The 27,831-nt window shown below is 45.9% G+C and overlaps 2 protein-coding genes across 2 annotated transcripts in view; both read right to left on the reverse strand.

Moving 5' to 3' along the window:
* The window catches only part of LOC138489356 (zinc finger protein 420-like), an 82,548-nt gene that overhangs the window by 44,199 nt on the left and 10,518 nt on the right, over positions 1 to 27,831 (reverse strand). The window lies entirely within an intron of this gene.
* LOC138489552 (uncharacterized) lies at positions 6,074 to 7,250 on the reverse strand. Its single transcript, XM_069617278.1, has one exon. The coding sequence runs from the start codon at positions 7,007 to 7,009 to the stop codon at positions 6,074 to 6,076; it is 936 nt and encodes a 311-aa protein (XP_069473379.1). The 5' UTR covers positions 7,010 to 7,250.

A 27,831-nucleotide genomic window follows, 5' to 3' on the forward strand; every position in this document is an offset into this window, starting at 1 on the left:
CAGAGTGTCTATTGGGTTCATTTCTAAATGCGGCTTTCCAGAGTGTCTATTGGGCACACTACTGAATGCAATTTTCATAGAGTGGCTATTGGGCTCATTTCTAAATGCATCTTTCACAGAGGATCTTGGGCACACATCTAAATTCAATTTACCAGAGAGGCTATTGGGCACATTTCTAAGCTTGACGGAGAGGCTGTAGGGCACACTTTCTAAATGCAACTTTTAGATGCTAACTTTCACAATTCCGCCAAGGAGTGGACATGCCAACTTTCACAGTTTTAGAGTGGACATGCTAACTTTCACAATTCCGTCTAGGAGTGGACATGCCAACTTTCACAGTTTTAGAGTGGACATGCTAACTTTCACAATTCCGTCTAGGAGTGGACATGCTAACTTTCACAGTTCTAGAGTGGACATGCTAACTTTCACAGTTCTAGAGTGGACATGCTAACTTTCACAAATTCCGTCTAGGAGTGGACATGCTAACTTTCACAGTTCTAGAGTGGACATCCTATCTTTCACAATTCCGTCTAGGAGTGGACATGCTAACTTTCACAGTTCTAGAGTGGACATGCTAACTTTCACAGTTCTAGAGTGGACATGCTAACTTTCACAAATTCCGTCTAGGAGTGGACATGCTAACTTTCACAGTTCTAGAGTGGACATGCTAACTTTCACAATTCCATCTAGGAGTGGGCATGCCAACTTTCACAATTCCGTCTAGGAGTGGACATGCTAACTTTCACAGTTCTAGAGTGGACATGCTAACTTTCACAATTCCATCTAGGGGTGGACATGCCTACTTTCACAATTCCGTCTAGGAGTGGACATGCTAGCTTTCACAATTCCGTCTAGGAGTGGACATGCTAACTTTCACAGTTCTAGAGTGGACATGCGAACTTTCACAATTCCGTCTAGGAGTGGACATGCTAGCTTTCACAATTCCGTCTAGGAGTGGACATGCTAACTTTCACAGTTTTAGAGTGGACATGCTAACTTTCACAATTCCGACTAGGAGTGGACATGCCAACTTTCACAGTTTTAGAGTGGACATGCTAACTTTCATAATTCCGTCTAGGAGTGGACATGCTAACTATCACAGTTCTAGAGTGGACATGCTAACTTTCACAACTCCGTTTAGGAGTGGACATGCTAACTTTCACAATTCCGTCTAGGAGTGGACATGCCAACTTTCACAGTTTTAGAGTGGACATGCTAACTTTCATAATTCCGTCTAGGAGTGGACATGGTAACTTTCACAGTTCTAGAGTGGACATGCTAACTTTCACAACTCCGTTTAGGAGTGGACATGCTAACTTTCACAATTCCGTCTAGGAGTGGACATGCTAACTTTCACAGTTCTAGAGTGGACATGCTAACTTTCACAATTCCATCTAGGGGTGGACATGCCAACTTTCACAATTCCGTCTAGGAGTGGACATGCTAGCTTTCACAATTCCGTCTAGGAGTGGACATGCTAACTTTCACAGTTCTAGAGTGGACATGCGAACTTTCACAATTCCGTCTAGGAGTGGACATGCTAGCTTTCACAATTCCGTCTAGGAGTGGACATGCTAACTTTCACAGTTTTAGAGTGGACATGCTAACTTTCACAATTCCGACTAGGAGTGGACATGCCAACTTTCACAGTTTTAGAGTGGACATGTTAACTTTCACAATTCCGTCTAGGAGTGGACATGCCAACTTTCACAGTTTTAGAGTGGACATGCTAACTTTCATAATTCCGTCTAGGAGTGGACATGCTAACTATCACAGTTCTAGAGTGGAAATGCTAACTTTCACAACTCCGTTTAGGAGTGGACATGCTAACTTTCACAATTCCGTCTAGGAGTGGACATGCCAACTTTCACAGTTTTAGAGTGGACATGCTAACTTTCATAATTCCGTCTAGGAGTGGACATGGTAACTTTCACAGTTCTAGAGTGGACATGCTAACTTTCACAACTCCGTTTAGGAGTGGACATGCTAACTTTCACAGTTCTGGAGTGGACATGCTAACTTTCACAATTCCATCTAGGAGTGGACATGCCAACTTTCACAATTCCGTCTAGGAGTGGACATGCTAACTTTCACAGTTCTAGAGTGGACATGCTAACTTTCACAAATTCCGTCTAGGAGTGGACATGCTAACTTGCACAGTTCTAGAGTGGACATGCTAACTTTCACAATTCCGTCTAGGAGTGGACATGCTAACTTTCACAATTCCGTCTAGGAGTGGACATGCTAACTTTCACAATTCCGTCTAGGAGTGGACATGCCAACTTTCACAATTCCGTCTAGGAGTGGACATGCCAACTTTCACAATTCCGTCTAGAAGTGGACATGCTAACTTTCACAATTCCATCTAGGAGTGGACATGCCAACTTTCACAATTCCGTCTAGGAGTGGACATGCTAACTTTCACAGTTCTAGAGTGGACATGCTAACTTTCACAAATTCCGTCTAGGAGTGGACATGCTAACTTGCACAGTTCTAGAGTGGACATGCCAACTTTCACAATTCCGTCTAGGAGTGGACATGCTAACTTTCACAATTCCGTCTAGGAGTGGACATGCTAACTTTCACAATTCCGTCTAGGAGTGGACATGCTAACTTTCACAGTTCTAGAGTGGACATGCTAACTTTCACAAATTCTGTCTAGGAGTGGACATGCTAACATTATGGCAATCTATGTTATTTGGTGGTAAGATAGAGTGGCGTGGGCTTTCTGGAGTGGAGTGATTGCTCTACTCCCCTACCCATTCCACACTCACGGTTTTGGTGGTGTCTGTTGGTTGCTGGCTTCCTTGGCGTCCCCTGCGGACACCTGCTGACACTTCCTGGAGCCGCCTCTGTTGGAGCCGCCCTTAGCCGCTGGGGCTGCCGGGCAGAGGGCTGCCCTGGGAGGACCAGTGATGAAGGGTTCACGGGCCAATCAGAGCGGGGATGGGCGGGTTGGGAGGCGGGAGGGGAGCGGGAATCCGGAAGAGGGTGCGGGGTGGGAGAGGGATGCGCTGGGGGTCTGGGGGCCTAGTTGCCACCAATAGAGGTGTGCAGGGCCCGGATGGGCTTTCTTACCTCGCGTCGGCTGCCTGCAGTGAATGCAGGGGCCGGCGCGAGGAGGGTCGCTAGACCCTTTGGGCCAGGGCTCACGGCCCAATCAGAGCGGGGATGGGCGGGTTGGGAGGCGGGAGGGGAGCGGGAATCCGGAAGAGGGTGCGGGGTGGGAGAGGGATGCGCCGGGGGTCTGGGGGCCTAGTTGCCACCAATAGAGGTGTGCAGGGCCCGGATGGGCTTTCTTACCTCGCGTCGGCTGCCTGCAGTGAATGCAGGGGCCGGCGCGAGGAGGGTCGCTAGACCCTTTGGGCCAGGGCTCACGGGCCAATCAGAGCGGGGATTGTGCTCACGGCCCAATCAGAGCGGGGATGGGCGGGTTGAGAGGCGGGAGGGGAGCGGGAATCCGGAAGAGGGTGCGGGGTGGGAGAGGGATGCGCCGGAGGTCTGGGGGCCTAGTTGCCACCAATAGAGGTGTGCAGGGCCCGGATGGGCTTTCTTACCTCGCGTCGGCTGCCTGCAGTGAATGCAGGGGCCGGCGCGAGGAGGGTCGCTAGACCCTTTGGGCCAGGGCTCACGGCCCAATCAGAGCGGGGATGGGCGGGTTGGGAGGCGGGAGGGGAGCGGGAATACGGAAGAGGGTGCGGGGTGGGAGAGGGATGCGCCGGGGGTCTGGGGGCCTAGTTGCCACCAATAGAGGTGTGCAGGGCCCGGATGGGCTTTCTTACCTCGCGTCGGCTGCCTGCAGTGAATGCAGGGGCCGGCGCGAGGAGGGTCGCTAGATGGTAATGGTAAAAGATATTCCCTGACAGACTGGCCTTGACCTTCATATGTAGAATCTGTTCCCAGAGGCATTCTAAAGGATCTGTCCTGAGAGACTGGCGTTCACAAGCGAAGAGACTGTCACCAGTAGCATTCTTTAATGGTGATGGGTCAGCCTTGAGAGTCTGGTTTCACAGGTGAGGAGTCAGACCCTAGAGACATTCTTTAATGGTGAAGGGTCTGCTTGAGAGTCTGGTTTCACAGGTGAGGAGTCAGACCCTAGAGACATTCTTTAATGTTGATGGGTCTGCCTTGAGAGTCTTGTTTCACAGGTGAGGAGTCAGACCCTAGAGACATTCTTTGATGGTGAAGGGTCTGCCTTGAGAGTCTGGTTTCACAGGTGAGGAGTCAGACCCTAGAGACATTCGTAATGGTGATGGGTCTGCCTTGAGAGTCTGGTTTCACAGGTGAGGAGTCAGACCCTAGAGACATTCTTTGATGGTGAAGGGTCTGCCTTGAGAGTCTGGTTTCACAGGTGAGGAGTCAGACCCTAGAGACGTTCTTTAATGGTGATGGGTCTGCCTTGAGAGACTGGTCTTTAAGGGTTTTGTATATGTATTTGTACATGTATTTATTGAATGATCAGGGTGTCGTTTCGACGAGAAAGCATTAGCAACAGGGTATATTCACTGATGCTGATAACAGAGACAAGTCCTGGGTTGGGTGCATTTGCAATATGATGACCATGGGTTGAGAGAACACCATGTGATACAGGGGTAGATTTAAAAAGGGACACACCGTTGACAGCCACAGGGTAACAGACAAAAACAGGATAAACATACAGGGCCTAATTCCGTAACGTATGTAAAAATAATATACACATTAGGATATTTGCAATGAGTGCCATTTTGGGAGATTTTGGGAGGGGTGCAGAGGCGGAGACAATGCTCCCCCTGCTGTTAGTAAATGGAATTTGAGTCAAGTTTTAAACATTCCACTGAAGAGGCGGCTTCAAGTGGAGGAGGCCAAGAAGACAGATGGAGCGGAAGAAGGAGGTAGCATAGCATAGAAAGGTTCAGGACAGCTGAGCAACACAGAGATCAAGAAGGAGAGTAAAGTGTGATACGGTTAGAGAGGGATTGACAGATTTAAAGACAATGAGCAGGAATACGAAGGGAGAGCTTGTGCATTGTGATAACGTCCCCTTCCTGATTCTGAGGACTTCCAGTGGGGTTATCTAGCAGGTGACAGGGAGGGACACCCACACTTAGTCCCAGTCATGGGCCAGGGGTGAGTCACAGTCAGCCACAACATTGCTGGCCCTTTCACACCACAGCCCGCTTAGACATCAGGGGCTTTTCACAAATTCCTGCACGGCCTTACTGACAGGCCCTTGCAACCTTTCGACATGTCCAGTATGGCAAATTTGCGTAAGATCGCACACCGACATAGCCGCAAGCACTTGCTCCATAAGCAGGAAGAATACAGGCCAGACTGGAGTTGTTAAACCACTTAAATACTTATTATTAGCGTTTGCAAATATCACCTCAGTAAAACAGCATACCGCTGGTACCACAGTCAGATGGAGAGGCGTAGACAAAGACCAGATGGGCTAAAGATGGAGGCTAGGAAGAAGAGTGTATCTTTGGACATACGTAGGAAGGCTGAGCAGGGAATGGTGGGAGAAAGTGGAGTGCAGCTTTAGTAGATGGACCTCACCTTTGTCATGTTGGAGAGGTTAAAGTCCTCATTATGATGGTAGGGACATCAGGCAAGAGAGGAGCAGAAGAGATTAAAGGTGCCATGTGGGAGATGAGAAAGATGGAAAGTGGGCAGGAGCAAGAGGCTGAGTAGAGGTGTTTTCCAGTGAGGCTAGACAGAGGGGCACACACATTATTTAGACTTCAGGGTGTATGCCTGTCCCCAAAATCTTTCTTTGACGGGCCTGTACACAACAACCCGAGGGGCTTTTTCTCTGAGACGTTGTGTTACTTGGGCATATTCTTTCCCCAAAGACACTGTTATGAAATGGATCTTGTCACCTATAAACCAAACAAAATCTTTGACTTAAACTGAAGACGGTCAAGGCTATGAACACACTCTCCTTCTGTATTTAGACAAGCAATAGCTTGTGGGTACAATGGAGGCTTTTGCAGAGGAAAGCCTATGAAAGCTTGACTCTACTAAATGCATAATATATAAACAGGTCACAACAAGTAGAGCGGTCTATAGATGGCCTCTAGACTGCAAGCTTAAATCATCCTTCCCAGATCACCTCATGTACACAATAGCCAAACTCCACATGCATCATACCTTCAGTGTGTTGAGCTCCATCCCAGGACGACAACCAGGCCTTAGGAGTGCCCTCTTTGCAGGCACGTCCAACTGCTTCCCCTGCCAAATATCCCTCAACCAACTGCACGGCTCTGTCAAGAGTTCGCACGTTCTGCCGGGTTAACCACTCTGCGGCCTGCGTCGGCAGGATCTTGATGAACTGCTCGATGACGATGTGCTCCAACATTTCTTCAGGGCTCCGGATCTCTGGTTTCAGCCACTTCCTGCCCAAGTCCCGCAGATGAAGAGCCACCATGCGTGGTTTTGCTCCTGTTGTGAACGTGACACTGCGGAACTTTTTGCGGTAGGATTCCTCAATCATGCTCATGTGATCAAGGATGGCTTCCTTCAGTTGGTCATAATCCTCAGCAGTATAGAACGGCAGCGCCTGATAAATGGCATAAGCTTCCTCAGACAGGAACGGGGCCAGACGCATTGCCCACTGCTCTTTTGGCCACAGAGCACCTGACGCAGCAGATTCAAATGCCAACAGGAAAACCTCTGGATCATCCCCGGGCTCCATCTTGGTAAGAGTGACACCTTGGATGGTCGTCTGTGGTCTTGGCGGCCGCTCTAACTGGGGCCCTTGCGGGCTGGTTTGCAGTACAGGATCTCCCGGTACCTTTCCTGAAGTATCTTCTATTTTCCAAATTGAAGCCTCACCCAAGGCCCCAAGAGGAGTCTCCTTCACTTTCCGAGAAGGAGCCTCTTGGGATTCCGCTACCGGAGCAGCCTCCATTTTCACAAGAGGAGCAACTTCCATTTTTATAAGAGGAGCCGCCTCCTTTTTCACAAACGGGACCAGCTCCTTTTTCACAAAAGGAGGCTCCTCCATTTTTACAATGGGAGGCACCTCCATTTTACCAGTAAGAGCTGCAAGTTGCTGGTCGGTAGGTTGTTCCGTGATATCCAGAAGTCGGTCTGTGTCAAGACGAGCTCAACGCTCACATACTCAGGAAGATCGAGGCAGGTTCGATGTCTAAATCCCCCCAGTAACAGGAAAGCCTCATGCTGGACCTACATTGTCTCGCAATGCAGTAGCAATCGATTTTCTTCGGGACCTGCACAAAGACTCAGATAGTTCACAGCATCTAGAACAGCACCTGCAAAAAATATATAGTGAAAAATGGGCTTTGTCCAATTCCTGAGTGCAATGAGTTGTTGTATGCATATTCGGATATCCACAGAATTTCCTTCCAGTTGCCTTCGGGTTGGTGTAATATACATCGTAGGTATTGTTCTAATGTTTGATTGCTCCTTTCAGTTTGACCATCGGTTTGGGATGGTGGCTGGTTGATTTGGGCCAATCGACAGCACTTCCTCCAGAACTGAGAGATGAATTGACTTCCCCGATCGGAAATCAATACGGAGGGGAATCCATGTAATCAGACGATATGTTCAAGAAACTCCTTGGCCAGGGTTGCGGCAGTGGGTACCCCCTTTAAAGGAATGAAATGAGCCATTTTGGAGAAAAGATCAACTATGACCAGGATGGCGTTATACCCATTACATGAGGGTAGGTCTGTAATAAAGTCTAGGGACAAGGTATGCCAAGGTGTAGGCCAATATCCAAAGGTTGTAAAAGCCCTGCTGGTTTCTTCTTCTCTGTCTTATTTTGGGCACAAACTCCGCAAGAGAGCACAAATGACTTAATGTCTTTCAGCCAAGTAGGCCACCAGAATAGTCTTTTGATTTTAGCCTCAGTTTTAGCGATCCCCGGATGTCCTTCAATCAGAGACTCATGATAATTGGAGATAACGTGTTCTTGTAATTCTTTATCCGGTAGGTAAAGACGTCCCTGATAGTATGGTAAGTGATCAGTGACTGAGTAATCTTTGCCTTTGTTTAACCAGTCTTGTAAGGCTTCAGGGTCGAAAAGTAGTTGGATTTTTTGATGGATGTCATCCAGAATCTGTAGGGTGGTTATCCCAAGAATTCTTTTCTCTGAAATTATGGGTACTGGTTCTGGATTCTAATATGCCTCTTCCATTCCGATACGGGATAATGCATCTGCTTTGCCATTCCACCAACCAGGCCGGTAAGTAATCACGAAATCAAATTCTGCAAAAAATAAGGCCCATCTAAGTTGGCGTGAAGATTGAGCCTTGGCTGTCTTTAAATATTGTAGGTTTCTGTGATCTATAATTACAGTGATGGTGTGTCGAGCTCCAAGAAAATAATGCCGCCAAGCTTTGAATGCTGACTTGATGGCCAGTAATTCCTTGTCGGTAACTGCGTAGTTTAACGCTGGTGTAGAAAACTTCCAAGACCAGAATGCCACTGGGTGAAGTTGACCAGTTTCAGGATCCTTTTGGGAAAGGACAGCTCTCATGGCTAAGCTGTATGCGTCAGTTTCAACCATGTACGGGAGTTCAGGATGAGGGTGCTTTAAAACAGGAGCTGAGGTAAATTTTAGTTTTAGGTCTTGGAAGGTCTTTTCCACCTCTTCTGTCCACTGGAAGCGTTTATTTTTTCGTAAAAGAGCTGTGATGGGGTGTACAAGATGAGAATAATCAGAAATGAACCTGCGATAAAAATGTGCAAATTCAAGCATGCTCTGTACCCCTTTTATAGAGGTGGGTGAGGGCCACTTGAGTATTGCGTCCAGCTTTTGTGAGTCCATTCTGCTCCGTTTGGGGTCAGGACAAATCCTAGGAATTCGACTTCTGAAGTATGGAAAACACACTTTTCCAATTTTGCATATAACTTATGCTGGCGGAGTTTCTTTAGCACAGCACGAACGTGCTTCACATGGTCTGATTCAGATGAAGAGTATACTAAGATATCATCTATGTAAACCACAACACAGACGTCAATGAGTTTGCGAAGGACATCGTTCATAAAATACTGGAAGGCTGCCGGTGCATTGCACAGCCCGAAAGGCATCACCTGGTATTCGAACAATCCGTATTTGGTTCAGAAGGCAGTCTTCATTCATCGCCTTTTCTCACCCGTACCTGATGATATGCCCCTCGGAGGTCCAACTTAGTGTAGATACGAGCGTCCTTTACTTGGTCCTGTAGTTCTGGGATCAGGGGCAGTGGGTATCGGTTTTTTACCGTTATTTGCTTTAATGCGCGATAGTCAATACAAGTCCTAAGGTCACCTTCCTTTTTATGCATGAAGAATAAAGCTGATGCTGCGGGGGACTTGCATGGGCGAATAAAGCCATTAACAAGGTATTTATCCAGGTATTGCCGTAAATGAAGATTTTCAGGTTCAGAGAGGGCATAGATTCTGCTGCATGGAACTTGAGCGCCGGGTAGGAGTGCAATCTGACAATCGTATGATCCGTGAGGTGGTAATGTATTAGCTTGGTCCTTCTGGAAATAATCCTGAAATTCCTAGTATTCCCGAGGTAACTGAATTATCGGGTTGGTGACCGTGGCTAGACATTTGATCGAAGTTTTCAGGGTTACAAGTGTGTGCACAATCCAAGAAGGCCACTCTCTTTTTTCGCCAGTCAATGCAAGGATTATGCGTTTCCAACCATGGCATTCCCAGAATTATTTGGAACTGTGGGGCCTTGATTAAGTCAAACACTATGCTCTCTTTATGCCCATCTTGACCCAACAGTGTAATCTCCATAGTCGAATGAGTCACTGGGCCTGAAGCTATTTCGGTCCCATCAACAGTGGTGATTATATCAGTTGTGGGTCTTTTGCAAAGAGGCAGGTTCATCCTTGCAGCCAATTCTTGATCCATGTAGTTTCCAATGGCTCCGCTATCAATGTATGCTCTCACGGCGTGCATATGAGAAGGTTGCCCTGGATCTATAAGAACCATTGGTACAATTAAATGCGAGGTCTGAGAGTCCTTCTTTATGCTCGGCAAGCGGACCTCTACGCTTGTCGGGCATGGTTGTTTCCCGGCTCCGATTCTGTATTAATTTTGTCAGCGACTCCTACAACCTTCTTTGGTAGTTTCACTGGGCAATCACGCAAAAAATGTCCCGCGGTGCCGCAATACAGACATAGTTGTAACTGTCGCCTCTTGTCCCTTTCCTTTTGAGTCAAAGGTACTTTAGCCCCCCCCCCAATTCGCATGGGTTCAGATCCATCAGTTCCTTAGGGGGTGGCGTTGTCTCTAGATCTTAGCAAAACTCGATTCTCGAACCTGGTCCGATCAGTCTTTCGATTCTGAAGTCGGTGATCCAACTGGACCACTAGGTCAATGTATTCAGCACAATCTTGAGGTGGATTCACTACTTGAGCCAAAACGTCTTTTAGTTCCCCTCGTAGCCCACGATGAAATAGCGTAATCCGCTTGACCTCTGGCCATACGGTTTCTATCACCAACCTATTGAAGGTTGCAATGTAGGTCAGCAAATCCTGGTTACCCTGACGCAAGGACAAAAGTTTGTTATCCAAAGCTTGACCTTGGGAATGTCGGGTTAATAGTCTTTCCATGCTTAATTGAAAGCCCTGAAAGTCCCGTAAAAGAGGGTCATCCTGGTTGATGAGTGGAATAGACCAATCGGCTGCACTGCCGCTGAGATATGATAGCATGAAGGCCACATTTGCTTGATCATTTGGAAAGGCTCCCGGTCTACATAGAAAATGCAAGCGGCACTGGTTCATAAACACGGCAAACCTTTTTGGATCCCCCGCAAAGCCTTCTGGCGGTGATAAAGGAACTGTCCCAGGTAAAATTACTTGCACTGGATTACTTTGCACTTGGGCTGAAGCTCCCCCATGTCCAGGTAAAGATGCGTGCCCAGCTTGAGTTTGAAGTAATTGTCTGGCAAGATCATCCGTACGTTCCTTTGAAACAATCAGTTCTCTCCTGAGGGCATTAGTCTCTTGACGGGCTGAATGCACTTCAGCCCTAAGCTCTCCTAGTAGGTGGGCTAATTGGTCAGTCTCTGAGGTCTCCATAACGCCCGGGTGGAGATTTGTAGAAAGGCTTCGCGTTCTGTTACGCTCACAGATGCAGACTTTCCGGCGAAGAGTCAACGGATGCTGCGCTGTGCCGAAGTGGTGCCTCAAAGACTGGCGAGTATGGCGCGGCCTACAGTTGGCGAAGCCGCGCAGCTTTTATTAATGACCTTTCTCTTTGTCCACACGTGCGGCGATTCCAGGAAAGAAGATGTCTAAATCGAATTCGCCTGATTCTAACCTTCTCTTCTCCTTTTCTATTCCTCAGGATGAACTCTGGATTCAGAACGGGCATGGCTGTAGACTGGATGCTGGACTGCAGGCACGGTGAGCGTTACGCTGCTAGGTGCAGAATAACGCGAAGCGTGTGCTGCTCTTCGGGCGTGGTTTAAATAGTCTCAAAGAAGTAGTTCCCAGGTAAGAAGTCCCAGTACCACACCCAAACACAAAATAGTTCCCACCGGAAAAGTAGTCCCTTCAAGGCCTGTATGTGAGTTTCTTGCAGGATTGTCTGCATAGTTTAAAGTTGGAAGTATGAGCCTGGCGCCTACGGCGCCAGGACTGAACCCACATGGCTCCGAGGCGGGTCCTCTGAGAGTCTTGAGACGTGGCAGGTGTCTGTCCCCTGGACAGATGGACTTGTTCCAGATGTCTGGGGGCAGACATCGTGACATCACTTCTGCATGGCATACTTGGATGACATTGCAGTGTTCAGCCCTACTTAGAAAGAACATGTTCACCACCTAGGATATCTTTTGCAGGCTCTTGAACAGGCCCATTTGACCATAAAGGCAAGTAAATGCCAAATTGGTCAGAGTAAAGTGGTCTACCTTGGGCATGAGGTAGGAGGTGGTGAAATAAGGCCATTGCTCAGCAAGATTGAAGCTGTGCAAAATTGGACAACCCCTTCTACTCAGACCCAGGTGAGAGCCTTCCTAGGCCTCACTGGGTATTACAGGAATTTCATTGAGAACTATAGATCCATAGCTTCTCCACTGAATGTAATCTCTTCTCCTAAATTCCCTAAAAAGATCAAATGTAATGAGGAGTGCAATCAGGCCTTTGAGAGCCTGAAGAAAGCCCTTTGTCAAGCTCCAGTTCTCAGATCTAAAAGATTCTCTTAAGGTAAAAAAAGTTCTGGCTGAGGGCCGTTGTCAGCATACTTACAGAAACCTGTAAGTATGCTGACAACGGCTCTCAGCCAGAACTTTTTTTACGTTAAGAGAATCTTTTAGATCCTAAGCAGGGTTTCTTCGATTCCCCAGATTAAAGAAAAAGCCACACCGGCATTTCTCTCCTCCTAATGGAGAATCCGTGGATACTACGGTAACGTAGCAGTATGCCTACAGACTTCGAGCATGTCCATCTTTCCCACATCTCTAGAGATTGAACTCCATTAAGTAAGTCTATTATGTATCCCCATTAGTGAACATCTCAGTTTAGATTGTTTGTGTCTTTAATCATATCAATATACCAATATACTTAGACTGGTCCATCACTTTATTTTACACAGGCTTAAACACTGTATTGACTCCTGTTGAAACTGTCGATGTGAAATATTTTACAGACCCATAATCATCGATCATTCTTCTTATCCTAATGGTTAAAATATAAAAACAGGGTAAGCCAACCACTATTCCTTACCACCTTGAGATCTTGTGCTGAAATAATAAAATATGTAATTAGGAATTACTCTATGTCCTTCTTTCTGAAAATGGCGATTAACTAGTGCTTTTTCTTTCTGTTACTTTAATATTAGCTAAAAAACCAATTGGTTTCAATGAACTAAGTTTTTTCCACAAGAATTATGGATACCTCTTTTGGTTTTGTATGGTGTAATTGCCAAAATTGTGAACATATGCGACAGTGGGATCACTGTTACACGATAATCAATGCTTATACTGGAATTGTAAATAACGAGGTTTTCTATTATCTAATGAATATCTTCTTGTAAAAATGAATATTGCAATTGAATGTAAATTATTATTATCAATTATTCAACTAATCTAGAACATTGTTTAACTTTTTTTAATAGATTTAAAGTTTTGAATTGCATATAGCCCCTGAAGAAGAGAATAACTCTCGAAACGCGTTGGGCAATCCTGTTTGGACCAATAAATCCTGAACTAAAGATCAAGTCACAAGTTGTCTTTTGTACTTAAGTGAATATCTATTCTACAACTATCTCTATGTTTTAACTATGTTAGGCAAAAAAACACATGCTTCAATTAACGCTTGGTTTAAATCTAACCAAAAACTATACCAAATACCTTTATTAGATACTCTTTGAATACTTTGGCTCCATAAGCCCCAGATAGTGTGCAGGGGACGGGAGTTGCCTAATAGGGAACTTACTCTGTTCTCATATTTCCTTCAACCCATATGCCAGGGTTGCTATTTTTCTCCCCCGCACCTTGACTTTAGATAACGTTACAGAAACATAAAAAATAACTCACACAAAAGTCTAGATACATTTAGGTATGCAAAGGTGTCCTTTTCTCCTTTGGTTCCTTAAATCCTTTACTTACCTGTTGGGTTTCCGCCCCTCTCTTTTAACATTGTCTTTTTAACTTCTGCATCCACCTTTTCAAAATGACTGCAGCTACAAGAACATTTTGCTCCTGGGCCCTTGCCGTGTATCACTGACTGGCACAGGCCTACTGACTCTGGCTACATTTGTTAGATCTGCCTTCTTTAGGACCAGACGTCCAGAGCGGGTCCCGCGAGGGGACCTCGTAATAGGGCAGAATGGGATTAACAGCGCCGGCACAATTACCGGTGCCATTAATCTCATTACGCCCGCCTCGTAATGAGGCCCTATATCACTTGCAACACCAGACGGATACAGATGCTTGCATAATGATCGTGAGAATGGGCGAGGGGGTGGTGTGGCTATGATTTTTTGACAAACCCTAGTTTTTTATATCTCTACACCTCCACACCTTCATTCATGTGAGGCACTCCAACTTAAACTGAATATTGATTCATCACATTCATTAAGTATAACAATTCTATATAGGCCGCCGCGAAGTACCTCTTTCTTTGAGGAACAACTGCTGGCCTTTATAGGAGGCTTGTGTAAAATTAATTCCGCAGTCACCATCCTTGGAGATTTTAATTTATGAGCCAATAATCTGCAGGATCTGTAAATGGTTCTGTAAACCAACACAGAAAGCAGGGAACACACTAGATTGGATACTCTCTAGAAACCAGGCACTAAGTCTACAGAATGTAGAAACATGCCCCTGGTCTGACCATTTCTTGTTGCATTTTAATCTGTCACTAAAATTCGATAATATGCCAAGCGAAAAAATGCCAATTAGGGAAATGCGTAATTCATAGAATATTACATCTGAAGCGTTTCAAGTAACTGTACAGACCACCCCTAGCTGGCAGATTATCTCTAGAGGAATTTACTGTTGCCTTTAGGGATGCGACTAATAAAGCATTTGACATTCTTGTCCCACTTCGTCCTTCTAAGAATAAGAAACAGTTACAAACTTCGCTTCTCTACAGAACTAATTACGGCCAGAAAAAATAAGAGAAAATCTGAATGCCGATGGTGAAATCATCCCTCTCCTCTTACACTGATTACTTATAAATTATCAGTCAAGGAGTATAAGGACCTGACATTAGAAGCTAAATGTCAATCTATTAATACTAGAATTGAAAGAGCCCTGTAGAGAATGTAAAGTGTCTCGCGAAATCCCTTCACAGCAGCCACTTCTCCTTCCGACTTGTCTCCCTTCATAGTGGTCATATATTTATGGGTCTGTTCCATACTCCTTGCCATGTCTATGGCCGACTCCAGCGATGCATCTTTAGATAGTAACCTCTCTTGTATCTTTATGTTATTTGTGCAACAAACTAATTGGTCCCTTATGAGAGAGTCAGTGAGCAACCCAAATTCACACGTATGACTAAGAGACCTCAATGCTGCAATGAAGTTCTCCACCGGCTCTTGCAGATCTTGTACTCTTTGGAAGAACTTGTGTCTCTCAAATGTTATATTTTTCTTGGCTTCGAAATGAACTTCCAACTTCTTTTCTGCCATGGAATACTGGTCCACCTCTCCCTGGCCTTGTTGTGGAAGATCAGGTAATCCATCATAAACACTTCTGCCTTCGGTTCCCAGATTGTGCAGCAGGATCGCCTCTTTTCTCGCTGCTGCAAACTTATCCCCTCCAATTGCAATCAGGTACGTGTGAAACAGCTTCTTCCACCTATCCTACCTTATAGGTGGAGCACCAGGTTCTGACACGAACGGTGGCGGAGGTGACATACTAGCCGCAGCCATTTTCTTGTAAATAGTGGCTTATTCACCAATTATCACCCCTTGCGTTACTGTGCCCTTATCTCCAATCCTATTCACTTTTGTTATCCTTATCTCCTACTATTTGCCAGTCTCATGTGCTTGCCCTTTTAGGCAACTCTTATGTATGAAGAGCACATGTTTACTGTATTTCAGTATTCCTTTGACACACAGTATTGTGTGAAGTCTATGCAGTTACTTTACTGTCCTCTGGGAGGCATTCTTCCTGCGAACACTGCAATGACTTAAATGTCCACTAGGGGCTCACAGTTGCACAGCTTCAATGTACTAGACACACTTCCTTCTTAAGATGGCTCTTGTTGGCTCTGAGTTCCTCTCGGCTGTACGTCCTCCCTGGCTGTGCCCCCAGCCTCCCTCCTCTCCCTGCACCTCACCTTCTTATCCAATCAGAGGGGGAGTGGGTGGCACCCACCAGGAGAAACAGCCTTTCCTTGTATGGCAGCTCGAGTGAAAGTGGGGAGAGCGTCCCCCTGCAGCGCCACGCTCCGAGGCGCCGCGGAGACAGTCCCTCTTCAGGCCCCCACCTCTCCACAGGCCTCTTCCCGTCTCCGGACCTGCTCTCCTTGCTGCGAACGACGCGTTCCGCGTACAGGGAACCGTCGCTAGGCTCTGCGGCAAGCTCCGTGTCCCACCTTCGTCGCCACTTGAAGAAGAAGGCCACACTGATGAAACAGGTAAGTAGGTTTATTATAACGGAGCTCGCCGGTCGCCCTTCTCACTACAAGCCCACTTTCATTTTTCTCAACTGCCGTTCCCCGCTGCGGTCACGCGACTCTCATTCCAAATGAGAACACGAGAGCACGCGCGACCGCCGCGAGACACTTTACATAAATATATGTAACATTTGAGAGACACAAGTTCTTCCAAAGAGTACAAGATCCGCAAGAGCCGGTGGAGAACTTCATTGCAGCATTGAGGTCTCTTAGTCATACGTGTGAATTTGGGCTGCTCACTGACTCTCTTATAAGGGACCAATTAGTTTGTTGCACAAATAACATAAAGATACAAGAGAGGTTACTATCTAAAGATACATCGCTGGAGTCGGCCATAGACATGGCAAGGAGTATGGAACAGACCCATAAATATATGACCACTATGAAGGGAGACAAGTCGGAAGGAGAAGTGGCTGCTGTGAAGGGATTTCGCGAGACACTTTACATTCTCTACAAGCCCCTTTGAAATCCAAGGAACTCTTTACTGTTCTTAAAGAACTTAAAGGTCCTATTATTGAACGTAAACTTAGTATAGATGATGGCTGGTGTCAGGACATAATGGACGGCTTTTGTCAGAAAACCCAGCGATATCAAATGCGTATCAAAAATACAATTGAATCACAATCCTTAGTAGAGGATATAGTGACCTCAAGCTTAGATGGCTCTGCTCAGAGTACACATCTCTTTTCCTTTACTAAAATGACGGAACAAGAGGTTTTAGAGATCATAGAAGGGCTTCAGCAAACATCCTGCAAAGATGATATATTCCCTACTACCCTTTTTAAGGAATTTGCAAGCACACTAACCCTGTCGGTTACAGAACTTGTTAATCGTTCCTTTTCTGAGGCACTAGTTCCAACTGTTATCAAGGAAGCCTGGATTACCCCATTGTTAAAAAAAGGATAATCTAGACCCTTTGATACCTGAAAATTACTGACCCATTATAAATCGATATCCCGATACGCAAGCATACAGAGATCCGGCAGTAACAGGGCAAGACTCTCGCTAAGTACTAACAACATTCAAGAGTGAGAGTTTTTTCTACAACCGTGCACAAAGATCAGGCGAGCACCATATTTTGACATCATTGGACAGAATACTTGAAACTATGCCGGTGGTCTGCTGCAGCTAATACAAGCACACTTTGCTTGTTTTGAAAGTTCTAATTATTGTGAAGAACCACAGTCTGGACTATTGAATTTCGTCCATATTCATATCTAATTCAAGGCCACACACGTCCACCAAGCTATTAAAAGATTGCCATTTGTGAAGGGAATCAACCAATGAACCACTTTCGATATCCAATTTTGGATACTTGCATATAAAGTCCTGAAGACAGGTCCAGTACACGCCTGATAGCATCTTTAAAAACTAGCTACAGAGTCTGGTTCTTTTGTTCAATCAATTTCTGCTAGGACCTAGAAACACACTTTTTCGGTGTCGACAGAGTCAAGGACAAGCACATTTTTTTTTTTAGGTTCTATTTAACAACAAGATGTTCACCTCACATTTCTACTAATACCACAATATCACCAGTACACAATGACTGTGTTAAGTTAAAAAAAAACTGTTTTTGGTTGAAAACATTGACTTTCACCATATGTTTTTAATGTGATGTTATGTACAAACAAAATGCATGTTTGTCTTCTTTTAATATAAATCTCATTGAGTGTTTTCTATTTATAAATTAAAATATGTATATCTCTATTACTTCTGTCGTAATTAATTAATCGACTTGAAAGGTAGCACTTTTTGCAACTAGGCACACCTAGTACGTGTGTAGGCGGGTAGCTGTTTCTGTGGCATTTTTCTTTATCTACATGTGCATAGTAGTCCTCTGCCACACAGCCCCCTAGAAAAGAGGACTCTGCAGCTCTAATTGCTTTGCATCACCATTATACATGTGCCATCTATACTTAAAATTATTGGCAAAATAGCTTATATACAACTTCAGGCATTTGTCGAGACAAATAACATCTTGGCAAACAAACAGTCCAGTTGCCGAACTAATTGTGGAACTGAGACAGCATTGTTGGATTTGAAAACCAATATAACAGAAATTATAGAAGAAGGAAGATCTACACTATTGCTTCTGTTGGACCCGTCTTCTACTTTCGACTTGGTCGATCACGACCTACTGCATGCGTTGCTAAACAAACCTCACAGTCCCAGAAGGTTTTTGTCACTTGTGGTGTCCCCTAGGGATCATGTGTGTCAACGTTGCCATTTAACATATATATATATATATATATATATGTCAAATGCCTGTGTGATCTCCTCAAATCTATGGGTGTGCCATTTGCCAACTATGCCAATGATACCCAGATACCTTTTAAACTATATGGGATGTATGAGGGGGACCTGGCTATTATCAATGAGATATTTGGGGCAGTCCAGAAATGGATGGCCCTAAACTCCTTAGCTCTCAATGATAAAAAAGACAGAGCTTCTTATTGTCAACACACCTCATAGAATGAAGAACTTAGATACACAATACAAAGCTTTTGTGATTAATGGTAACACTTTCCCTGTATCTGACCATGTTAAAACCCTAGGAGTGTGTTTTGACGCTCATCTCTCCTTTCAGAAGCATGTATCTTATCTTAAATCATCATGTGCTTACTTTCTACATCTTATGTGGCAAATTTGTCCTTACTTATCAGAACACAATAGAGCTTCTATTGCAGCAGCAATAGTTAACACCAATTTATACTACTGCAATAGCCTCCTCGTGGGAACAGCTAAGGTAAATATTAGGAGACTTCAGGTCATACAGACCAGGGCAGTTTGAGCTGTCTGTGGGCTGAATCGTCAACTCACATCACGGAATATCGGAGGAAACTACACTGGCTGTCCATAGAGCAACGACTTAACTTTAAAGGGTCAGTTATTGGCTGATGCACCGGAATACCTTAAATCAAGAATAAAAAAAGCTACATCAAAGCGGACTCTGCGATCGAATAACCAGATGTTATTGAACCAACCACGCACGACTTTGATGAAACTGGGTGGAGAAAGTTTCAATGTGTGGGCGCCGTAAATCGGGAAATCGATCCCTCTGCAAATAAAACAATGTGTGACACTGCAGCAGTTCAGGAAACGTCTTAAGACATTCCTTTTTGACATCTGAATTCAACAATACATGACAAATAGCAAACTCCTTCACACTCCGGAAATGACCTTGTCAGTCACCATGTATAGTGACCATTTTCCTACTCCCTTGGCACCTTCGCTTGTTTATATTTTGTTGTTTGTTTTGTAAGCGCCCGAGACCTCTGGGTTAGTGTTGCGCTATATAAGAATTGATTTAGTTAATTAGTAATTGACAGAGTGAGTGGTTTGGGAGTGCAAGTTATGATGGAGAATTTGTGAGAGTTGTAGATGAGAGGGGGTGTCAGTGCTTGGTTACCCAGATAGATCTGAGAAAACTGCATTCCCAAAAAGCTTTAAGTATATAAAAGTGGCCCCTCGACATGTCTGACACCCCCATCCAGCCCTGGCTGTTCATTCTACTAACACAAATAGGGGAGCCCCAATAGTGGTACAGCTATGGTGGGCGTCTAAAAGACATTTTACACAAGATTGCAAAAAGCTGTAATTAAATGATTTTTAGTAAATCTCTGATTTAAGCCTAGTTTTCTTAAATGGGGTATCCCAAAAGATGGATATCCACACAATATTTCCCTTGTAGATCAGAATGTAAATAAAAATAAATTTAAAAAAAAGAGTAAAAACTTTTTTTTTAAAGAGATAGTTTCTCAGTATTCTGGAATTTAATTAATAAACACCAAAAAATATATGTGAAGCATAAAATAATTATTAAATGTAACACACAATACTTTTTGGCACTATATAGAACAAAACATAAATTATTCTATCACAAAACAATTAAGTGATAAACTTCCAATTGCCTAAAAGCAAAAAAGTCAATGAATGCAAAACATTTTCACAAAAAACTTCTAGTTACAGGTCTGCCACTGTTATTAAGTGTAGCAAACAACATAAAACATGAATTAATGTATCACAAAACAAGTACACAGTATTGTGGTAAATTTCTTATTGCCTAAAATTGAAAAATCAGTCATTACGAAAAAATGTTTACAAGTTTCTAGTTACAGGTCTGCCAATACTTTTTGGCAATATGTAAAACAAAACATGAATTAGTGTATCAAAAAATAAACACACAATTTGATAGTGAATTTTCAATTGCCTAAAAGTGAGAAATCAATCAATGGGCCTCATTACGACCCTGGCGGAAGACCATGGTGCTAGCACCATGGTCCATGCCGGTAAGTTACCGACTCCGCCATGGAGAAAGGGGGAATTACCACCCCATTACAAGGTTGGCGGGGCGGTAATTCCCCCTTCCTCCATGGCCCTTCCCCATTCTTGCCCCATAGGGCTCAATGGGAATGGGGAAGGCGCTAAGTACGGTGCCGCAAATTGCAGCACCGTAATTAGCACCAAGGTCCCTTTGCGGGTCTCTACTTTAACGGCTGGTCTACACCAGCCGTTAAAGTCGGGTCCCGCAAAGGGACCTCGTAATTAGGCGCTAATAGGTTAACGGCGCTGCAGCCTTTTACGGCGCCGTTAACCCATTAGCGCCTGGGTCGTAATGAGGCCCAATGTGAAAAATGTTGTCAAAAAGCTTCTAGTTTCAGGTCTGCCTATGTAAATGACAACATCATAGTTATTCAGGGTTTTGAATGTTGTAGAAGTTGCTTTGAATCACGTCTAGCATCAACCCGTTACGTTTCGGCATGCCACCTGTAGGGCTTAGTATCAAATTCCTTCCTCAGGGCGAATTTTTAACCGCTAGGGGTGAAGCAGATTTTTTTTTTTATTTTTTTAAATGATGTTCTCAATTTAATTGTTCTAAAAAGACTTACCCAAATAGTTGATGGGTAAAAACAAGGAACAATCAAACGACAGGGACCCTCACCAGTGCAAACAAGCAAGACAGAGGGTAAGGAAACCATACAGTATTCAACTTCTTGCTCTGTTTGCAAACAAATGCTCATGTTTAGGAAGACCTATCATCTAGTAATCCATAGAACAATTCATACATTTTAAAGGTTTGAAGTTTAAAGGTTATGTATATTATATGAATTTCATACCTGGTATTTAAAGACAAGGGGCCTCATTATAACCATGGCGCTGACGGAATGAAGGGGGCCGGTACGGGACCGGCCACCTTCATTCTATAAGGGCCGATTACGAGGTTCCCTTTGCGGGACCTGGATTAGACGTCTGGTAAAACTAGATGTCTTTCCCGGGTCCCGCGAGGGGAAGAGGGAGCTAACAACGGGACACTTATAATGTGCCCGCTGTTACCTCCATCCCCATTCCCATTGAGCCCTATGGGGGCTCAAATGGGAATGGTTCCTGCAAGGAGGACTTACCGGGTCCTCCTATGTCAGAGCGACCCGGTAAGTCCCCATTGCAGGAACCCGGTAAAGGAGCCCGGTTTGGAGCCAATAGCTCCATGGCTTCCTCCAAACTCCTAATGAGGCCAAATGTCCATTAATATGATGTGCCCAAGGTTGCTGATGCATCCACTACAATTTTCATTCTGGGACTTGTATTTCAGCTTTTCCCAAAGGTGTGTACTGCAAAGCAAATGCAGATTGGCATTAGCTAAAAAGTAAACACGGACCAAAAGTCAGCTTCTTCCACGGCACTTTCTCCTTCTGCTATATGGTGGTTGTGAAGCAGACATGTATATTCCCCGTCTTCATGTGGGTCAGGGGTGAGTGGTTCATCCTGTGCCGAGTGTTCCTATGCATTCTGGTATTCATATGTTTTCATTCACCACTGCAGAATTCAAAAAAGGAGGCAGGCCTTGATGCCCTATTCACATGTAACAGTGTCAATTTTTTTGTTTAACTAACTCTTTATTGGCATTTTTTTAAAGACAAAGAAAACATTAACCGGTCCAAACAAGAAAAAAAATAAAATTTCCCATCACTTGACACTTCATCATTTGCACCGCGCGCTGAGTTCGATGGCTAAGTATGTATGAGGGCCTGATGCCTTCAGCTCCCTCCTAGGTCGCTCTCTCCAGGGTGCTCTACTATCCCCAGAAGCCACATAGCTCGAGGCCACCAAACCACTCTTGCCCCGTCGATCAGATACCGTAGAAGGGATGCCCAGTCTGTGGAGAATTTGTCGTGATCCCCCTGGATGGAATACGTGAGTCACTCCATTACCAACAATTTCCAAATTTGTGCGACCCTTTCGTGATCCTCAGGGGGGGGGGGGTCCCTTGTCTTCCATTTGCGGGCCAATACCAAGGCCGCCGCCGCCTTCATCATGATCACATACAGCTTTACCCCCGCCTCGGTTTTGATTGCTTCGAGTGGTCCCCCCCAGACCTATGAGGGTGAGGCCCTTGTATCTCCTGACATAAGTTCCTAGGACTTGGTTGGCCACTTCCAAGACTCCCTCCAAATATCTCTCAATTTTCGGGCTCTCCCACCATATGTGCTCCCATGTGCCCTCCACCCCGCAGTCTCCCCAACAGAGGGGCGATATCCCTGGGTACATTCTTTGGAACCACGAGAGGGTCATGTGCCACTGGGTTACCAATTTCAACCAGATTTCCCTTATCTGGATAGACCTCGTCAACCTTGGACTCGGTGACCAAAGCCCAGTCCAATCTTTCTCCTCCACCATCCCCTCCGAGTTTGCCTCCCACCTCCTCATGTATGGTCTCACTGGGGTTCCTCTCCTGCCTTCAAATTTTTATAAATTTATGAGATCGGGTGCCTGTCCCCCGATTCCCGGTTGAGATACCTTTCAAACGGGGTCAGCTGACGACTCGCCGCTTGTAGCATGGTAGGGTAGTGAAGCCAATGCCTCAGTTGACAATATCTGAATCTTTCCTTTTCGCCTAGATCGAAGTGTGCCTTACATTGTTCAAATTGTTTCATCTGACCATTAGTGAATATATCCCTTAGCATCCTGCAGCCCCCTTGGTGCAATGAGTCGAAAGCAGCTGTATTGTACACCGGAGTGAATTGGAGATTTCCGAACAGGTGTGTGTAGGGCAAATGAAAAGTCATAAGGTGGGCCTCCCGCATTGCTTCATCCCAAGTTCGGCCCACGATATCTAAGAGGGCGCTACTGTGCATACGATTGGGCCTGTCCTGCCTAGGCTTCTATAAAACAAATTCTAGGTCTTCCCCCATTACCGCCCTATCCATAGGCCTCCATATCTTCCCCCAGTCCCCGTTTTGCCAGTCCCGAATAACTTTCAATGGGGCTGCCCTTTAGTATGCCCTGAAATCAGGGCTTCCATGCCTCCCTGGTCTGTAGAGGCTCTCATCAGCCTAGCTACCATCCTCAGGCATTTGTTGGCCCACACAAATCTGTTGGTCATTCTGTTCAGGGCCCTGAAAAAGGCTGGCGGGGCATGTAACGGTAGTGCAGCAAAACAGTACAGCAGTTGTAGGAGCACAACCATTTTTAAAGGCATTGATGCATCCCAACCATGAAATAGCTAGGGGTCCCCAGTAAACCAATTTGGACTTAATTTTCTCCAGTACAGGTGGGTAGTTAGCCTGATACAATTATTCAGTTGATTTGGCCAGTTTTATACCCAGGTAGGTAATTGCGTTCCTGACCCATCTATATGGTAAAGCACCATTTAAGGTCTCAGCGGTTTCCCTCGGGATGGTAAGGTTGAGGACTTCTGTCTTGGAAGTCTTAATTTGGAGGCCCGCTACGGCTCCAAATTGCTGGAGCTCCCTTTCTACCACTGGTAAGGTTGTGTGTGGCTGGGTCAGGGACAAAATCATGTTGTACGCAAACGCTTCCATTTTCTGATGAACCCCGGCAAACAGGACCCCCTATATGTTCTGATTGGATCTCACCGCTTCCAGAAAAGGCTCGAGGTGGAGCGCATATAGTATCAGGGATAACGGGCATCCCCGTTTGGTCCCCCTCCCCATGGTAACTGGTTCCGTCAGACATCCGTTTACCGCTAACCGGAGAGTTGGGTGCCGATAGTTAGCCTTGACTGTGTCCAAGAATTTGGGGTCAAATCCCATTTTCTGCATTGTCGCAAACAGGAATCCCCACTCCACCCGATCGAAAGCCTTCTCGGCGTTGACCGCCATGAGGAGAGCGGGGATTTGTCTTTTATTGACCTCCTCTATCAGATAGATAAGTCTTCTGACATTGTCGCCCGTCTGCCGACCCTTCACAAAGCCTGATTGGTCCGGGTGAACCAGTTTGGGAGTTATCTGATCTAACCTTGTTGCTAGTATCTTAGAGTGAATCTTGGAATCCATGTGCTATGGGATGGTAGGAGGAGCATTTGTTGGGTCTTTCCCCTTTTGTGAATGAGGACGACTTTCGCCTCCTCAATTGATCTCATGACTAGGCTATCCCTGCCTTTTTGGGTAAAAAGGGCGGTTAGGGTCAGTATTAACAATTCCTTGTGGATTTTATCAAATTCAGCTACGAACCCACCCGGGCCTGGAGATTTAAAGGTAGGTAATGATTTAATTGCAGTCCTCACTGCGTCCTCCGTGATGTCCCGTTCTAGTGATCCCTTCTCCACCTCTGATATTCAGGTTAACTGGACTCTAAGTATTCAAGTTGGGTCGTATGTGATGGGTTATCGGAAACATACAAGAAGGAGTAAAATCTTGTGAATTCCCGTTTGATGTCCTCGTTCTTGGCCTACCCCCCCCTTGTCCCCAAGTTTAATTTTCAATATTGTTTTGTCTTTCTGTTCCTTTCTAAGCATTCTCGCCAGCAAGCGATGCTCCTTATTGGCTTTGATGTAGTACTTTTGCCTAAGTGTCAGGCTCACTCCTGGATTCCGTCAATTCCACCCCTCTTCCCTGAGTGCCCCTCACACCCTCCTGCTCACCTGTGGTCTCCTCGTCCGATGTGAGTCCGAATCTCTTTAATCTCAATGCCTCCTCTCTGGAGTGTGGATGAGGTCTGCCTCGAGAGGAAGCCACCCTGTCCCTCTAACACGGGGCCGAGGGGGCCCCTGTACCGGGGCAGACCAGTTAAGGGGAAAAAGCCGATAGGCGCAAAAAACCCCTTCTTAGTTGAAGATAGCAGCAGGATACGAGGTGGAACGGTGTAACTTGAAGGATCCAGCTGATAAGGAAATCCACAGGAAGTGGTGTATGGCGACTGCTCCAGGGGAGAAAACAACAGTACAAAGATGGGTGGCTAATGCCTGAGCTGAGGGGGAAGAAACCAGGAGAACAGGGGAGAAAGGAAAGAGAGAGAGAGAGAGCCAAGGTGGAGCGGAGAAGAAGCTCCAACAGAGCGAGGCGTGCCCAGAGCAAATGAAAGCCAGCAAGCAAACGGGAGAAAAAGGAAAGGAAGCGGCGGCAGCCGCGGAGGAAAGGACTGAAGCGTACCAACCCGGAAGCCTAACGCGAACGGTTGCAACGCGCTGGCTTCCGGGTTGGCGCACGTTAAAAGGACATCGCTGGTCAGAAGGGCTGGAAGAACTAGACCGCTGCCGAGGAAAGCGTGGGCGGCGTGACGGCTAAATCAATGGCCGCTCCACCGCCAGCGTCTCCACAGCTGCCAGCGACTGCCGTGCGTGACAGTATACCCCCCTCCAGACCCGAACCCTCCGGGCTTCCCTGGATGTGTCCGGTGAAAACGCCTAACAAGCCTAGGCGCATGTACATACGACCTGGGCTCCCAGGAGTCCTCTGAACTAGGATAATTCTTCCATGACACCAGGTATTCCAACCTGCCCTTGCGATATCTGGAATCTAAGATGGCAGACACCTCATATTCTTCAGGTATAGACTTGGGATTACTCAATAGCCCTGTAGTCTTATTAACTGGGGTGTCTGGATCAACTGAGCAGAGAAGAGAGGAGTGAAAGACCGGGTGCACCCGGGACATGGACTTGGGAAGTTGCAATTTGAAAGCCACTGGGTTAATCCTCTTGATTATCTTGAAGGGTCCTATAAATCAGGGGGTAAGTTTGGTCAAATGTACCCACCTAGGCAAGTATCTAGTAGATAACCAGACCCGATCACCCTCCTTCCAGTCAGGACAGGGTAAACGAGCTCGATCAGATAGGTCCTTATACCTGCGTCTAGCCGAAGCCAAACTCCGTTGAGCTGTAGTGTGGGCTGCAGTTATTTGATCCAGGGTGGATTCGATGGTGGGTATATTAGTAGGTGAGGAAAAAACTGGGAGAATACTGCGAGAGTGATAGCCATAAGAACAGAAAAAAGGGCTAAGTCCCGTTGCCGAGTGCACAGCGTTATTATACGCAAATTCGGCAGTGGGCAGAAGGTTCACCCAATCGTCCTGATTATTATTGACGTAACACCTGAGGTATTGCTCGAGAGTGGCATTGAGCCGCTCTGTCTGACCGTTGGTCTGAGGACGGAAGCCTGATGACAAAGCCCTCTCTATCCCTAACCGTTGACACAGGGCACCCCAAAATCAAGATGTATACGGACTACCCCGGTCAGAAATAATCTTGTCAGGAAGTCCGTGGAGCTTAAAAATGTCCCTGAGGAAAACTTCGGCCATCTCGGTGGCAGACGGAACTCCCCGTAGTGCGGAAAAATGGGCCAGCTTGGTGAATGTGTCAATTGTAACCATAAGACAAGTCGACCCCTGGGATTTGGGCAGGTCTACTATAAAGTCAGTGGAAATTTGGGACCATGGCCGGCTTGGCAAGTCCGGCTGCATAAGCAACCCGTAGGGTTTGTGGGTGGAGTTCTTATTCTGGGCGCAAACCACACACGTTTTACAGTGCTGCCTTACATCATGGGAGAGTGAAGGCCAAAAAAAAGATCGAGAAATTAGCTCTAAGGTACCTCGGACTCCCCTGTGCCCTGCGGTTACATGGTTGTGACCCCATTCCAGAACCTTAAGTTGTAAGGACTTAGAGGGGACGTACAAACGCTGCCCCACCAGTAAGAGACCCTCAGACCAATGGATTTGAGAACGTAAGTCACCGGGTACGGTGGTTGCTAAATCAGGTTTAGTTCCTGTCTTAATCTCTTGCAGGAACGAGGAAACTATCCCCACGATTCTGTTTCGAGGAAACATAGAGTGGCTAACGGAGGGAGAGTGGTAGTCTGCAGACTGACATCTAGACAGGGCGTCCGCCAAGCTGTTTTGGGTGCCAGGAATGTAGGTAATGGTAAAGTCATACTGGCTGAAAAAATGCGCCCAGCGAGCCTGCCTTGAATTGACGCATTCCATATTACGGAGAATCTTCAGATTCTTATGGTCAGTACGTAATGTAAACGGATGTGTTCCGCCTTGCAGCAAGTGTCTCCATTCTTCACAGGCCACCTTGAGAGCCAAAAGTTCTTTTTCAATAACAGAGTAGTTCTGTTGACTTGTGGAAAGAGTCTTGGAAAGATATGCTACAGGATGTTCCTTGCCATCCTTCAGTTGAAGGAGTACCGCACCTAAGGCGCTTGCAGAGTCGTCGGCCTCGACTATAAAAGGCTGGTCTTGATCGGGTTGAGATAGAATAGGAGCGGAGCAGAATCTTCTTTTGAGATCGATAAAAGCTTGATTAGCTGGTTCCGACCAGAGAAAAGGTTTGGCGTCTTTTTTAAGTAGAGAGGTAATGGGCAGCACAATCTGCGAAAATTGACTGATGAACTTCCTGTAGAAGTTGGCTAGACCCAGGAACCGTTGAACGTCTTTCAGAGAGGTGGGTGTGGGCCAGTCCAGGATGGCAGATACTTTCCACGGGTCCATGGTGATGCCTTCCTGGGAAAGAATGTATCCCAAA

The sequence above is a fragment of the Ambystoma mexicanum genome, chromosome 9 (assembly GCF_040938575.1).
Source record: "Ambystoma mexicanum isolate Mex_15411 chromosome 9, UKY_AmexF1_1, whole genome shotgun sequence".
In the NCBI taxonomy this organism is placed as follows: Eukaryota; Metazoa; Chordata; class Amphibia; order Caudata; family Ambystomatidae; genus Ambystoma; species Ambystoma mexicanum.

What these genes read in the sequence shown, in the direction of transcription:
- LOC138489552 (XM_069617278.1), bottom strand. Translation starts at nt 7,009, where the DNA reads ATGGAGGTGCCTCCCATTGTAAAAATGGAGGAGCCTCCTTTTGTGAAA.